Below are 16,475 nucleotides of genomic sequence, written 5' to 3' on the forward strand. Positions count from 1 at the left end.
AGCTGCACTGGCTTCCTGTGGGTCTCTGGACACAATTCAAGGTGTTGGTTATCACCTTTAAAGCCCTTCATGGCATAGGGCCAGGTTACTTACAGGACCGCATACTGCCGCACAGTTCCCAGAGACCGGTGAGGTCCCATAGATTGGGCCTCCTTCAGGTCCCGTTGGCCAGACAATGTCGGCTGGCGGGCCCTCAGGGAAGAGCCTTTTCTGTGGTGGCTCCGACCTGGTGGAATCAACTTCCCTCCGAGGTTCGAACAACTCCCACCCTGCCAGCCTTTAAGAAAGCCGTTAAAACTCTCCTGTTCTGGCAGGCCTGGGGCTGATGTCCCCGGGGGGGGGCGGGATATGATCGGACTTGTGGTATGATTGTATTATTTTATTGTTAGATGATTGTTTTAATTTTGTACGCCGCCCTGAGTCCTTTGGGATTGGGCGGCATATAAATAAAATTAAATAAATAAATAAATAGTCCTTTGGTTGGAATGGCTATTCAAAAATACTTCAGACATTTATTAATTCTTTCAAAAAAGTGGTGTTTGGTGGGTGTTCCTTAGAAATTTATTAGAAAAACAGGAACAAGTACGTTATCAACATTCTTCTTCATTGCAACATTCTTTCCCATTGGTGGCTGTATAAATGAATGAAAGTAAGAGGAATTAAAGTTGTAAAACTGTCTTGCTATATCTTTTTTTTTTTTATTGAAAATTTTTAAATTTTTACAAAAACAAATCCCCTTCCCATACCCCCCCCAACCCTACCTCACCCCCCTCCTCCCCAACCTCCCAAACCCTCCCCTGGACTTCCCAGAGCTAAGTACAGGCTTAATTGAGAAAAAAACTTAAAACACTTTTAAAACCTAAACAAATTTAAATACAATCATCATTCTATATAAACTCCCTCCAAAAACGCAAATTTAAACATTACTTTCTTTGAATATCTATGCCTATAATATAAAATCTAATTTCTCCCTCTTTCTTTATCCTAATACAAAAAAATAAACATATAAACCTTTGTTATACCATTAAAACTAAATACTCTTAGAAAACTTAAAGTAAATACATATTTCCTTCAATCTTCATAATCTTCTCACCTATCCAAAAAAAAAAAAAAAACTTAAAAATCCTAAACAAATCTAGACACATTTAGTTAAACAAATTATTTTCTCTTAAAAATATTAATAATAATATTTAAAAACTTGAAACACTTTTGAATCCTAAACAAATCTAAATACAATCATCATTCTATATAGACTTCCTCCAAAAACACAGATTTAAACATTACTTTCTTTCCTAAACAAATCTATAAATTTAATTAAACAAATTATTTTCTCTTAGAAATATTAATAATAATATTTAAAAACCAAATTTAAGCATTACTTGAAACTTAAACAAGTTATACTCCCTTCGAAACACAAATTTATTAGAATCCCCTCACTGAAATAAACAAATTATAATCCCTTTAAAACACAAGTTTAAACAATATTATCATTAAAGATTTAAAACTTAAAGCTGAAATATATTATTATCCCAAAACACATGTTTAGACATTACATAAGACATTTTCCAAAAACGATATAAGTTTTACTTCTCCCACAATCTCAATAGTAAACTTCTTGTCTAAAGTTCTCATTCAATGTCCATAATTTTCTGTCCAATAACCAGTTGCATCCACTATAAACACAAACTTCTTATCTAAAATTTTCATTCAATATCCATAATCTTCTGTCTAATAGCCAGTTGCATCTACTATAAGCACAATCCATATCAGTCTCTCTTGCCCGCAAGCATCGAAAAGAATGCGTGGAATTCTGCCCTTGAAGATCGCTCCAAAGAGTTTGTAAGTCCTGGTTGACCCACAAGCTCAGGAATCAGTACCTGTGAAACTTCCTCAACCTCCTTCTTCTGTTGGTCTTTCTCTTTACATTTATATGTTACTTTTTCTTTACATTTATATGTTGCACAAGTCTCAGGGACCGATACCTGTAAAACTTCCTCAGTGAATTCCTCCTTGTGTTGATCTTCACAATTATAAGTTGTACAAGTTATCCTCTGCCCGTTCCTCTCTTGTTGGTGCCCCTCAAACTGAAATTTCCCAATTTCCATTTCTGAAAATTGCTCCAAAGACTTTGTAGGTCTAACTTCTCCCAGAGATTCAGAGACCTTCTTCTGTTGCTGCTTTTCTTTGCAATTGTATGCTACACAAGTTGTCTTCTGTTCCTCAACCTGGACTTGTTGGGGCCTCTCAAGCAAGGGTTCCCCAATTTTCATAAATATAGGCTCTTCAAACTGTAATTCTACATTCTTTTCTTCCAAAGCTTTAAACTTAATAGATGGCGATACACATACCCCCAGGACCGAGGTATAAAAATCTTTTGCTTGAGAAACAGTATTAAGTCTATAACATGTCCCCAGGTAGTTCACCACCATTCCAATCGGAACATCCCATCTGAATAAAATTTTTCTCTTTTTAAGTTCATTTGCTAGAAAAGCAAACTCCTTTCTTCTTCTTAAAATTTTAGATGGGATCTCCTTAAAAATTATAACATCTTGTGAAGCAATTTGAAATCTCTTCTTATAATAGGCTTGCACAATTTCATTGCGTAAAGATCTTTTACCAAAGTAAATTACCACATCTCTTGGCAGATTCTTCTGTGCTGCCACCACAGAGTTAACCCTAAATAATTTTTCAATTTCACTAAGTATTCCCTCTTTTTCTTTATTCAAAATCAATGCAAAGTCCTTTGCAACCATCTCCTTCAGATCTCCTTGCAAAGACTCTCCCAGGCCTCTGATTCTTAAGGCATATTCCATTTGTCCATATTGAAGCATAAGAATCTCATTTTCCATTTCTTTTTCCATACTTTCAATTTTCCCCTCCATTATATCCACTTTTTCAGCTACCTCTTCCACATGGGAGTTCACCTTTTCAAGAACAGAAGCAACTCCTTCTAAAGCCAGAACAAAATCTTGTCTCAAGATCTTGTTATTTTCCTCTAAAATCTTTTTCATTTCTGCCCTAATTTGAATTATAACATCTCCCATCATGTCTTGCAAATCCTTCATAGTTATTAGCTGACCCCCAGAAGAGGGTGAAACTGTTGATTTAAAAGCTGTAGAAATACCTGGACGCTTTGGAGCCATCTTAGAGAAAAACCTTTAGTCCTTCTTAAAAAATTATAAAAATTCCTTCAAAAATCATAACTCCCTCCAAAGAAGGTCATTATAATAAAAAGAAAAAAGGGAAAAAAAAGAAGAGAAAAGGAATTAAAAAAAAGCTTTACTCCTTCTTAAATTGCAAAAATTAAACAGAAAAAAATCCTTCAAAAAAGGGTCATTACAATAAAAAGAAGGGAGTTCAAAGAAAAAAAAAGGGGGAGAAGAAAAAAAAATAATTAAATAGAAAAAGTCCGTTCCAAAAAAAATACTTAGAAATACCAAAAACAACCATTCCAATCATAAGAAAATAAAAAGAGAAAGGGAAAGGAAAAAAAGAGAAACACCAAAAGGCCTGCCGGTCAGCATTCTAACTTCCAGAAAAAAAACACCGAAAGATTTGCCGATCGCCATTTTACTTTCCCTTTCAACAAAGAAAGAAAAATAAAAAGAGAGAATAAAAATAGAAACAAGTCTTAAAACTTAAAATCCGAATAAATCAAAGAAAGCAAAAACTAAATCCTCTACTCAGCTCTGTCCGTTTATAAAAAAAAAAACACTCACCAGTTCTCTTTAAGCACGGAGATGTTTGCAGCGGCTCGTTTTGTCCCTGAGGACAAAAACAGCTGGGAAGCGGAGACAAGTCTGAACTCCGTGGGAGCACTCCTTTCACCCCCCCCAAAAAAACTTGGGGGGTGCAAAAGAGGCTCTACCACTATTCAGACACTCTCTACCCCCCCCTTTGCCCGGGAGGGGGATTTTGAACCGCTGAACAGCTGGTGTCTGCTGTTCATAGCGGTTCTTACACTTACCCAGGAGAGACGGCTACAAAGTAGCCGCCATCGCGCGCGCAAAATCCACCGGAAGTCGCTATATCTTATTAAGAATATAGTGGAACAGGAATCTGAACAATGATCACCTGGATGGAACCGGACAACAAACAAATACAGTAAACCAATAACAGAGATTGTCATCTCTAGTCCTGACATGTTTTGACAATCAAAAATCTATTGCCGTATACTGTATGTAAAAGCTACATTTATAATTGCCTTATCTAGTACTAACTGACAGCTCTGGCCATCCTAAATATAAGTTCTTGTTATAACCACAGCTAAGCTATCAAATTTTGTAGGATTTAAGTATGCAAGATATGTGTAGTTGAAAGAAAAAAAAAGAAGAAATATTTATTTTGTTTGTGTCCTATGTCTGTACTGCTAAGCTTATTTTATTGAAACATTCTGAATGTAACTGTCTTTTGTTCACTTGCTTTAAGTATTGTTGTCGCAGAGTTGCACTGACACCCCTAGTTTATAGGCTAGTTATAGGCAGGAAATTATCATTTATTAACATTTCTTTCAAGCCCTTGATAACTGTAGTGGTTATTTTTTTTATGTTTTTATAACTAATATGTTTAAGTAGAATATTTAAAGTGCTGGTAGCTTTCTATAAATTTGTGTAGCTGCATGATATTGACTTAAGGCTCTTTTATGAATTAGTTCACACATATAGTACACGATTGACATTTTCAGGATTCCCTTTATTTCCTTTTGCATACTAAGACTATCAACTCCAGTAATAATTAAGTACAACGATGGCACATCTTCTTCAAAATAAACCATTAAGATTGCATTCAACTTGCGTAGCTTTGATTTTATCATGTTGAATAATACACAGAATGCTAGATGGAGGTTCATCATAAAACTAGAAAATGTTGAAAGTTGGCTTGTTTAGTCCCCAGCTAAATGATAGAGCCATACAAACAGAAAATCCCACCTCTAATTCTGTGTAATATGACCACAATATGTGTACTGCAAGCAGTGCAATAAGTAGCACAAAGATTCCTACATTTCAAGTGGCTGTCTGTCTTAAAATCAGTCATAGTAGTGCTGAAAAGAAGCTAAACTTTCTCCCTCAGAGTAGAATAAGTCCGTCCAATCCCAACTGTAGGAAATCTGACGAGAAAAGAGTGTTCTTTTTCTAAATATGGAAACAATTTTGAAGTTTCCCTGATATGAAACTGTTTACATACCGTACATTCCAGCGTATAGGGTGACCCGGCGTATAAGACGACCTCCTAGTTCAACGCCGGGTCGCAAGATGATCGATGCCGAGTCGCAAGACGATCGACGCCGAGTCGCATGCCTAGAAAATAGTCTTATATGCCAGAAACTACCTTATTTCCGGTGTATAAGACGACTCGGCGTATAAGACGACCCCTGAGTTCGGAGGCTGTTTCGACGCTCTCAAAAGTCGTCTTATACGCCAGAATATACGGTATGTCTATTCAGCTTTAAGAGAATCAGTTTGGTATAGTGGCTAAGGCATCAGGCTAGAAACAGAAGAACATGAGTTCTAGTCGTCCTTTCAGCATGAAGCCAGTTACTGTCTCTGAGTGCTAGGAAGCAGGCAATAGTAACTAATTCTGAAATCTTACTAAGAAAACTGTAGACCCAGGCAATATACTGTACACATTCAGCTTTAAATGCTATAAATAGAGTGAAGCCTGGTAGCTATAGCATCTGCCTATCAAACGTTTGGGGATATCTAATTTGTTTGAACAGATGCACAGACTATGCTCACGTGGACACTCAGCTTTAGTGGTTATTAAAAGATGTGAGGAATGCAATGGTTGCATGTGAATGACAACCAGCAAATTATTTCTCTTGCTTCTTGGCCCATATCTTGAACTTTGGTTTGGGGAAAATGGACCAGTTATGGGAAATAGATATAATCTATACATTTATGTATATCCCCCCTGATGCAAACAGAGAAGAGGTCTGAAGATTCTCTGTCATGCCATCAGTGGCTTACAAACTACTCACCCAGAGGGTGCATTTATTGCAGTGGGTGACTTTAACCAAGTGGATTTGAAAGCTACCCTGCCACATTTCCATGAATATGTGGACTTTGCAACCAGAGGGGACAATACACTGGATCTTGCTTATTCCAACATCAAGAAGGCTTTCAAAGCTATCCCCGGCTCTCACCTGGGCTCCTCTGACCATCTCTCAGTGCTGCTTATTCCGCATATAAACCTTTATTGGTCAGAGTGAAACCTACAGTAAAGCAGGTGAGGGTTTGGACAGAAGGAGCTACAGAAGCACTACAAGACTGCTTTGAATGCACAGATTGGGGCATGAAGTAGCTACTGATAACCAACATACAAATGTTGAGGGGTATGCCACCACGGTGCTGCATATACCCAAAAGTGCATAGAAGATGTCTGTGTCCTGAAAAGCATTGTGAGGGCGAATGAAAAACTGTGGCTGATTTATGAGGTCCGCAAGATGCTGAAAGCATGGAATGTGGCTTTTAAATCTGGTGACATGCTGGCACTTAGAACAGCCAGAGCAAATCTGAAAAGTGCCATAAAAGGTGCAAAGCAAGCCCATTGCCAGAAAATTCAGAACTTTTTTCAAGACCCAACAAACAGCAGGCGAATGTGGCAAGGGATCCAGGCCATTACGGATTACAAGGTGGCTCCATCGAGATGCAAGGATGACACAGACTTCCTAAACAACTGAATGCATTTTTTTGGTAGATTTGAGGCATCAAATAGCACTCCTGCTAGGAAAGCAGTGCCCCATCCTGATGAGCAAGTGCCAAGCTTTGATGTCACTTCTATCCAGAAAACACTGCAGACAGTTAACATTCGGAAAGCAGAAGGCCCAGATAACATCCCTGGACTTCTCCTCAGGGAATGCGCAAGGGAGCTGGCTTGTGTTCTCACAGATATTTTCAACCTCTCATTGCAACAGGCAGTGGTCCCATCGTGTTTTAAGTCAGCCATCATCTTGCCAGTGCCAAAAAAGTCCACAATTGAGACCTCAATGATTACCATCCGGTTGCACTGACATCCACCATCATGAAATCCTTTGAGAAGCTGATAAAGGACATGATTGTATCTAGCCTCCCGCCAGCTTTTGACCCGCTTCAGTTTGCCTACTGACCAAATCTTTACGGAGGATGCTATTTCTTCCGTTCTCCATCTGAGCCTGAAGCATTTAGAGGAAAGAAATACTCATGTGCATTTGCTGTTTGTCGACTTCAGTTCAGCGTTTAACACAATCATTCCCCAGCATCTAGTAGACAAACTGGGCCTTTTAGGCTTAAACCCTCCTTTGTGCAACTGGATTCTTGATTTTCTTACCAACAGGCCCCAATATGTGCGAGTTGGAACAAATACCTCTAATACCATTTTCTTGAGCACAGGGCTGTGTCTTAAGTCCGCTGCTGTTCACCCTGTTGACCCATGACTGTTGTGCTAGATTTGCTACCAACCATATTGTGAAGTTTGCAGATGCTTACCGCAAGGAGGTTGAAGGGTTGGTGAACTGGTGTAAGGAAAACAGCCTAGTTTTAAATACCAGAAAAACCAAAGAGATCATTGTTGATTTCAGAAAAGGCAGGCATAGCCACACTTCTCTGTGCATAAATGATTCACCTGTGGAGACGGTTACCAGCATCAAATTCCTGGGTGTGCAGCTAACAAGTAGGCTGACTTGGTTGCTCAACAGTGAGAAACTGGTGAAGCGGGCATAGCAGCGCCTGCATTTTCTGCACCGCATGAGAAAAGCACATCTTCCTTCCCCTGTCCTGACCACTTTCTGTAGGGGGACAATCGAGAGCATCCTGTCATACAGCATCACAGTCTGGTTTGGAGGCATCACTGCTTCAGACAGAAAGGCGGTGCAGAGAGTGGTGAGAATGGCCGAAAAGATCATTGGCAGTTCCCTCCCTCCCATCCAGGACATAGCACAGAAGCGCTGCTTGAGCAATATCCGTAAGATTATCTGGGACACTACACATCCTCTTCACGACCTGTTTTCCTTGTTACCTTCTGGGAGGAGGCTTCATGGTATCCGAAGCAGAACATCCAGATTCAGCCAGAGTTTCATTCCATACAGCATTAACCTTGCGAACTCTCAAGCTTCCTCCTTCTGTTATATTTTCAAGATGGATAATATTTAATATTTATTTGCTACATACATGTAGGGATGTGGGTCTATACATATGTTGTTCATAGTATGTTTAGGTGTGTGTCATGTATATGTTTCACTTTGAGAACGGGCAACTAAATTTCATTTTTGATGTGTGCCATCGTGCCCACAGTATAGAAATGACAATAAAGGTTATCTTATCTTATTTTATAGAATTGTTGCAGTTAAATGTGCTAAATTCTATAATGCACTGTTGCTTTGAAAACACAAGTTTATCATCTGATGGCTATCTTGGAACCAGTCTGAATCTGGGTTGGATTTTGTGGCTAGATAATGCCTTTATTCAATTTACTGTATATTAAATATGTGCTATCTGAAATACTGTTAATACACTCTGCATCTCTGCCTTTGAAAAATGATCAGAGACTTCAGTGATCCATAAACGAAATGGTTACATTATTAACAGAAACAACATATTGAGAGCAAGTAATTACATTAATGTATTAAGGAAATTGTTACCCTTAATTATTTGATCCTTAACTACCAATGTTTGAAACCACAAAGAACTGGCATGTTAAAGACTATTTACCAGTAGGAGTTCATGCTTGGATACGGTCAGAAAAAACTTCTTTGACGGCATTAGGTATGCTCCTGAGCCTGCCTCTTAGTAGTTTTGGAGAAAATCATACAATGAGAATTTGAGATTATTTGGTATAGGGAATATTAGCTATATTCCCTACACTGATACAGTAGCTGCATGTATGTCTATCAAGATAGTTAAAAATCTGAGTGGGTAGCAGGGAATAGGTTATGAGCAATGAATTTAGCTCGCCCCCCTTTTTTCTTGAAAAATTACACTTGTGCTTGTTTTAAACTGACCCACATGTTGCTGTGTAATATTATAATAGAATATTGAATTCAGTTTATAATATTCAGAATTATAGAGAAAAATGAAGCAAATTCAATCAGACATTTTGTTTATAAATGCAGGAAATTCTTTTTCGGCAGTTGCAAATATGTTGTATCATTTAATGTATGTGTGTAACCAAAATTTTCAAAATTCTTTGTATGTCAACAATGAAAATAATTTTTAAAACATTGTTTTATCAAATGAAGCTATATTGTGAAGAATTTTACTTTGATAATTTTCTCCATCTAATTGATTTTATTTTATTGTATATCTCCTTTAAATTGTGTAGGATTTAATAATTCTGAACGAATATGGGATAAGGAGTTCATAATACGTCGTGCAGCCACTAATCGTGTCCTGAATGTCCTTCGCCACTGGGTGTCAAAACATTCTCAGGTACTTTTTATAATATGCTTTTTGATGTGAAGCAATGACACATTCTTTTCATAGTTTATGTATTGTACAAATTCTCCTTCTGCTTTCCAGTTTTTCAGAAAAGTCAAAAATTGAGTAGACTTGCCTCCTCTTTTATCTCATTGAAATTTAGCCATGCTGAATGGGAAATTTGGGAATTTTAATCCCAACACCTATAGGGAGAAAACTATGCTGGCACTAAACTTTGTAATAGTTTGCGTATAATTTTTGGCAGCTCTGCCTTACTAAGTAGCTTTCTGGATATTGCTATTACATGGCCTCTATAAAACAAGGTTTGTACCATAAACTGATATGAACGTTTTCCCCAATTATTTCTAAAGTATATGCAAGGCTGTCAAGAATCCAACACTGAATCAGCAAAATAGGTTTTCTGTATGCTTAGTTAAGTCCTTCTACAGTAGGATCAGAGCTTTGTTAAATGTAATTGGATTTTTGGCATGATTTTAGGGTGGATAAAAGAGTCATTATAGTCTAAATTTGATCCATGGTCCATCTTAAAATTAAGTATATTATCCTAGAGCCAATTGTCTGGGTAATATCATTTCCTATAAATTGTGCTTGGCATTTATAGCCTCAAGAATTCAGATGGGTCAATAGTAGTGCCAATCTCATATAGAAGATGTATTCTGTTATTGGCGTCAGCTATGGAAGGGAAGAATTATGTGTTTTTTCTTATTTTTGAGGACAGTTTCTAAAGAAGTATACTGTAGGTTATTTATCTGTTATTATTGTGCTTGTAGAAAATGGTGCTGTGCAATAGCAGCTTTACACACAACAAATAATGTTTGAATGTTATGTATCATGTGCTTTGGCCCACTAATGCAGTTATCTAAGCAGGCATGAAATTGATCTACATCACCTATCCACAATCTGTTCCCTTCCACATTGTTCTGGAATATTTTCCCATCATTTGGATAGCTTTGCTGACTGGCAACAGGATAGTGTCATCTGAAGAGCACAAAGTTAGAGAATGTTCTCCTTCTAACTAGATTCCCTAGAAAAGATCATTATCACATGGAAATGCATTAACCTCAGAATACTAGAGCAAACTGAAGTTTCATGCTATCCAATAGTCTGTTGCTCTATTGAAGAGATGAAAGCAAGAGATGTACAGTGTGCTGCTGTTGTTTTCATGAAGCTTGCAGTAGTAGTAAGTGTGTACATAAGAAAAAATAACTTCAAAATTCCCTTGATGTGATTAATTAATAATTAATTGTAATTATGTAGCCTAATTAATCAAAGAGAGAAGCAACCTAGAACTAAGGAGAAATTTCCTGACAGAACAATTTATCAGTGAAACACTATTACTATGGAACACTACTACTATTACTACTACTATTATTACTACTACTACTACTACTACTAATAATAATAATAGCCTAAATAAGCATATTTAGTCAAGTAGGCCATTTCCGAATAAACCTACCTAGAATTAAATCATTCACTACTTTCCAAATTAATTTGACTAACTAAAATATCTTAAATAAAATTGTTCTTTTGGCTTTGTGAATTTGTGTAATTCCTTTATTTACATGCACAAGACTTATGATTGAAGCTGTGTGGATTAATCAACCACGTAATTTTCAAATTCTTAATTATAAGGCCTACACTACAACATTCCGATTAAATACTTAGTTTTCTCTGAAACAATGCGATCATATTAAATTACAGGCTGCCAAAATAATAAAAGGGGTTTAAAATTATACAATCATTTTATTAACATAATGATATAACCAGATTTGATAGACTGTTGTTTAAGAAATAATTGGTATTTGGAATTATGGTTAATGCATATCTCTTATTACATGATCACTGTATATACATTTTGAATTAATTTATAGGAACTTCAGATTAAAGATAGACTAGGATGCCCTTGAGAACAATGTTCTCTAAACCTGAAATGTCCTTCTTTTCTAACATTCTTCTAAGGCCTAGCTTTTCCTGAGATATGTTTTCACCCTAGTCAAGAGGGGAATTGGTCATGTATGTTTTATTTATCTCATTTATATTATATTAGCAATTCTGCTTCATTTAAAATGAACATAGCTGAGACAAACTGATTAGGATTTATTTATATATTAATCATTCTTAGAATTATAAATTGTGGATTTATGTGCATTATGTGATTTATGACATTTTGTCTAATTGTTTAGACTCTCTTCCTATCCTTAAACAAAATCAGAATTATCCCGAACCTAGTGCTTTAACTTTAAGGGAGTCTATTCTGAACAGCATTCCTGTTCAGAATAAACTTCAAATAGTACAACCATTTATTTAGTGACTGTTTGATGTTACAATGGCACTGGAAAAAGCAACTTATGAGAATTTTTCACACTTTTGGCCACTGTAACATCTCCATGGTCACATAATCAACACTGTGGCACTTGGCAAATAACATGTATTTATGACAGTCACCTGTCCCTGGTCACATGATCACCATTTGTAATCTTCCCAGACAACTTCTGACAAGCATAGCCAATGGGGGAAGTCAGATTCATTTAATGACTCACTTAACAACTGCAGTGATTTGCTTAACAACTATGGCAAAAAAGGTTTTTAAAATGGGGCAAAACTCATTTAACAACTGCCTTGCTTTGCAACAGGAATTTTGGGCTCAATTGTAATTGTAAGTTGATGACTACCTGTAGCTGATAATTATGTGCTTTAAAAAATAAGCATCATCTGAACTGGAGTCCAATCATGGACTAATGGGATTGACCTCTACCCCTTGGGGGTTGTGCTTCGTAAGCGAGGCACAATTGCTATTGCTGTTGCCAGGACAGAATCTGTTAACAAGAAACAAGGGGTTGGGGTTTTTTTTTGTTTTTTTGTTTTTGTAGTCCAAATAACAGAATGAAGGAATGGACAGCAAATTATTTGGTTTTTCCCATCCCCACTTAGGCTAGGGATCTTTTCATTAAACATAAGTCACTCAAAACTAATACAAACTAATTTCTTTTTCTGCTAAAATATGTTTACAGTTTTTGCAGTTTTGGATTATACATCTAATGAAATATCAGGAAATACTACTACTATTACTAATAATAATTTATTAAATTTATACACTGTCCCACTCCCAACGACACTGAGCAGTTTATAATTGTTAAAAAATAATAAAACAAGGAACAACAACATAAAACCCATTAAAAACAGCACAAGATAAAAGGAAATAATGGCAAAGAAAAACAAAGAAGGGAACAGAAGGGAAGAGAGGGTGGCAGTTGTTCTCTCCAAAGGTCTGGGCAAAAGGGCAGGTTTTAAGGCCCTAAGAAACACCAGGATGATGGGAGCCATTCGAATTGAGAGAACCTCATTCCAGAGAACCTCATTTCAGAGGGCAGGTACTATTACAGAGAAGGCGCATTTCTGGGATCCAGAAAGACAGAATTGTTTAATTAATGGAACCTGAAACTCTGCTAGATTGAACTCATCTGGGTAGATACTGTGAGCGATTGATGGTCTATTAAGAAACCAGGCCCTGTGCCATGTAGGACTTTATAGAAAGCGACCAGCACCTTGATTTGCATTTTGCAAATTCAAAAGAATTCATCTTGCAAAAATGTTCCTTTTCTGTACAAAAAAGCTACCCAATTCTATATCTGGAGATGAATTCTATACAGCGGTACAGTCTTATTTGGAATTATGGTTAATGCATATCTCTTATTACATGTTCACTGTATGTACATTTTGAATTCATTTATAGGAACTTCAGATTAAAGATAGACTAGGATGCCCTTGAGAACAACATTCTCTAAACCTGAAATGTCCTTCTTTTCTAACATTCTGAGAATCAATCTATGTAACATTTTTATTAACTGGTGATATAAAATATAAATTCAGTGCAAATATTATACATAATGTATTTAACATATGATAAACATAACTTAGTAGTAAGATATAAAAATAAAATACGGTAATAAAATACATAAGACATTAGGAAAAGGGGCCAGAAACCACAGGTATCTGTTGGAAAAGAGAACAAGTTGGGACAACATGTGTATCATGATTTATGTACTTGCATCTGACTTTATTACATCTTTAAATGTACCATTTGGACAAAGACTTCATGACATATATGCCATCATTTTGACTCCCAATCCCAGGTTGATGATTTCACATTGTATGGAGTTTCATACTAGAGAAAGAAGTGGAGGAAGATAGAGCGGCCAGATCTCCATCTGGGGCTCTATGCGAAGACTTTACTAAGCTTTTGTTAGTGTTTTTATTGTTAATTGTTTAATTCTGATTGTTTAATTCTTGGTAGATTTCTTTCCTCTAAAAAGACATCAGAGATATCTGTGTTTTATCAGAATCTCAACACCTACTCTTTGATATATTGGCTCTTCGGTAAAAAAAATAGTCCATTATTTGAGTTCTGGGTATTTTGCACCTAGAATGCAAGACTCCCACAGCTTTCCTGTCACCACATCTCATAGGTATTTGCATTTCTTGCCTCAGTAAAGCACAGTGTTAGATAACACCCGATAGCAAATGTACTTTCTTATTTGAGATGCAGAATTCTAAGGTTCATGGTGGCAAGCTATACTGCTTTTCTGTTTTCCAGCATTTACTTGCATTTATCTTCTGCGAACACAACCCTAGTTCCTTGGAAGCTAGCTAGATGGATGAGCAAATAGTTGCCTAGGTAGCTGTATTTCATGCAGGGCAGAAATGACATGATGGAGGACTTGAATAGCTGAAAATGGTAAGATAACAACTCATAGAACAACCTAGAAATATATAAAAATGCTTCCTTAGTGCAATATAACAGATCACCCTAAAGAAAAGTATTGTGAAATGTCCCAATTTTGGAATAATTAGAAGAATGATGTAAGTTACTAGAGAAAGAAAAAACAGACTTCTTGAGTTAGAGGAAGAAACAAAACTGGGATGCAGAAATTTAGAGAAGATTTTTTCTTGATTACGGAGTCACAAAAGCAGAAAGATGAGCTATGTCATTGTCAGGATAAAAAGATCATCTGGAATGCTGTATGTCTTACTGGATTCCTGTGAGTAAAGTATTCAATCAGGCACTTACTCCAATTTGGTTGGCTTTGGATTTTCAGGAGATAATTCAAGAAAAGGCAAGGATAATAAAACCACAAAGAGTGGCAGAAGAAAAGAAAGGGAAGTTTATTCAGCAAGGCAGAATTTGTTCTTATAGGCAATTTGTTCTTATAGGCAATTTGTTCTTATAGGTCTTGAAAAATAGTCCCCCCTCCCCCTAGCAACCTTGCTGCTCTAGACAGACTTCACCACAAAACTTCACCTAGTGGCTTTCAACTAGGACTTTCCGAATTCTTTTGTCAGCATAGCCGTTGAAAACATATAAAGAATATGCCTGGCTTTCCAATGTTAAAAAAGTTTAAATCAAAATTAAAAAAGAAAAATGAAATTATTATCACTAACTGTCAAAATAAAGCTGCTATGTAGAAGTTATACTCAATTAAAATGATACTACTAGGAAATGAAAATCTTTGGCTATATGACAGCTTATTTGCTTGAGAGATTTGAATGTTCCTCTTAACATTTACTTAGTCCAAGTGTCAGATCTTTCCGTAGTTCAGTTACAGTATAAATAATAAAAGTAAGGAGGTTGCCAGAAATTCAAAGTAGTAATATATTTACATTACATTTTATTTATTATTTAATCATGAGCAATATGGTAAGAGAGACAGATAGATGAAGGGTGAACTTTTATTGAATTTTATCTTAATGACTTCCTACTGTGAGCTGAATTATTTTGATACTCATGTTTTGTACAGTCAAAATAACAGACTTTGATGTCAGTGGTGAAATCTTTAGTACAGACATTGGCTGGTCTTAATAGTCTTAATACTAATACTAAAATATGACTGCATTTTCATGACTCAGCATACTGAGTTTATTGCAGTTCTTGGGAAAAATAATTGCCCAGTGATCCACAGGAACATTATTGATGAAAACAATTAACTGACCTAATGAAATATGAAAAACCATGTTGGGGTGGTTTGCTCCCAGCTAACAGCTCCTGGGGGCTGATTTTAAAGTGTCTATGGTATGATGAAAACCGTGAACAATTTGTCAAGAAGAAGGTTAGCCACCATCTTCATTCTCTTTTCATCCCCTTATTTCAGGCCTACTGCTACACAAGGAGGGATGAAAATTAAAAGAAAAATGAAGATGGAAATATTGCTTTTTGAAGAATTGTTTTAGATTCTTGTCTTTATGCTCCAAAGACGGATGAGTTAAACTGGCCTTGATTTTGTACAATATGCTCTTCTTGTGGAAAGCGCAAGGACTGTTACGAATTCCAGAGGGTTTAGCAGACAGATTTATTGTGCAGGTTCAGAAGCAGTAACAACAAGCAATTCTGAACCCTGAGGGCGGGTTAGGCTTCAGTTTTATACTTTCTCTTTCTCAGGAACAAAGGACTACACATTCTAATACACATTGTGATACATTAGGTCCGTTTCTCACTGGTATACAATGGAGAGAGTTTGCTACATACATTGTATCCAAGTGCAATGCACATTAGGTTAGTCACATATTACTAACACAGCACTATTCCAGTAATTATGCAGACACATCATTATTTTAGTGATTGTTCATTATTATTCCACATTATTCCACCTTACTCTGATTAAGTAAACTGCAATTTATCTTAGAATATTTTAGAACTATTTATGGTCTGATACTTATGAAACTACTGTATAAAACTATTTGATTTTCACAAGATATTGGTCTTTTAAACAACACAATTAAGTGTGCCATATAAGTGCAACTTCTGTGAATTAAGTTCACATTCATGTACTACTCCCCTCTTTCTTGTTATGCAACTGCAAAATATGGAGTGTATTTTTCTCCTTCTTTAACTATCTGTATCTAACCATTGTATCTGATCTGTGAGTGATGGTCACTTTCAACTTGGTATACAATCTATTTTTCAGTTATTTTTTAATTTCTTTAATCAATGTATAAGCTACCCTCATTTCTGAGGCAACTCTTAAGTGACATACTACAATAATAAACATAATTTAGAATTCAAGAGAAAAA

General features: G+C 36.2%; 1 protein-coding gene across 6 annotated transcripts in view; it reads left to right on the forward strand.

Moving 5' to 3' along the window:
* RASGRF2 (Ras protein specific guanine nucleotide releasing factor 2) overlaps positions 1-16,475 on the forward strand; it is a 162,488-nt gene that overhangs the window by 123,923 nt on the left and 22,090 nt on the right. For all 6 annotated transcript variants that reach the window (XM_039320718.1, XM_039320720.1, XM_039320716.1 and 3 more), the window contains exon 18: positions 9,295-9,401. In XM_039320718.1, the coding sequence (XP_039176652.1) occupies positions 9,295-9,401 (107 nt within the window). The remainder of the gene's footprint in view (positions 1-9,294; positions 9,402-16,475) is intronic.

Source organism: Crotalus tigris, unplaced genomic scaffold (genome assembly GCF_016545835.1).
Source record: "Crotalus tigris isolate CLP2741 ecotype Arizona unplaced genomic scaffold, ASM1654583v1 scf7180000023687.2574627, whole genome shotgun sequence".
Taxonomy (NCBI): domain Eukaryota; kingdom Metazoa; phylum Chordata; class Lepidosauria; order Squamata; family Viperidae; genus Crotalus; species Crotalus tigris.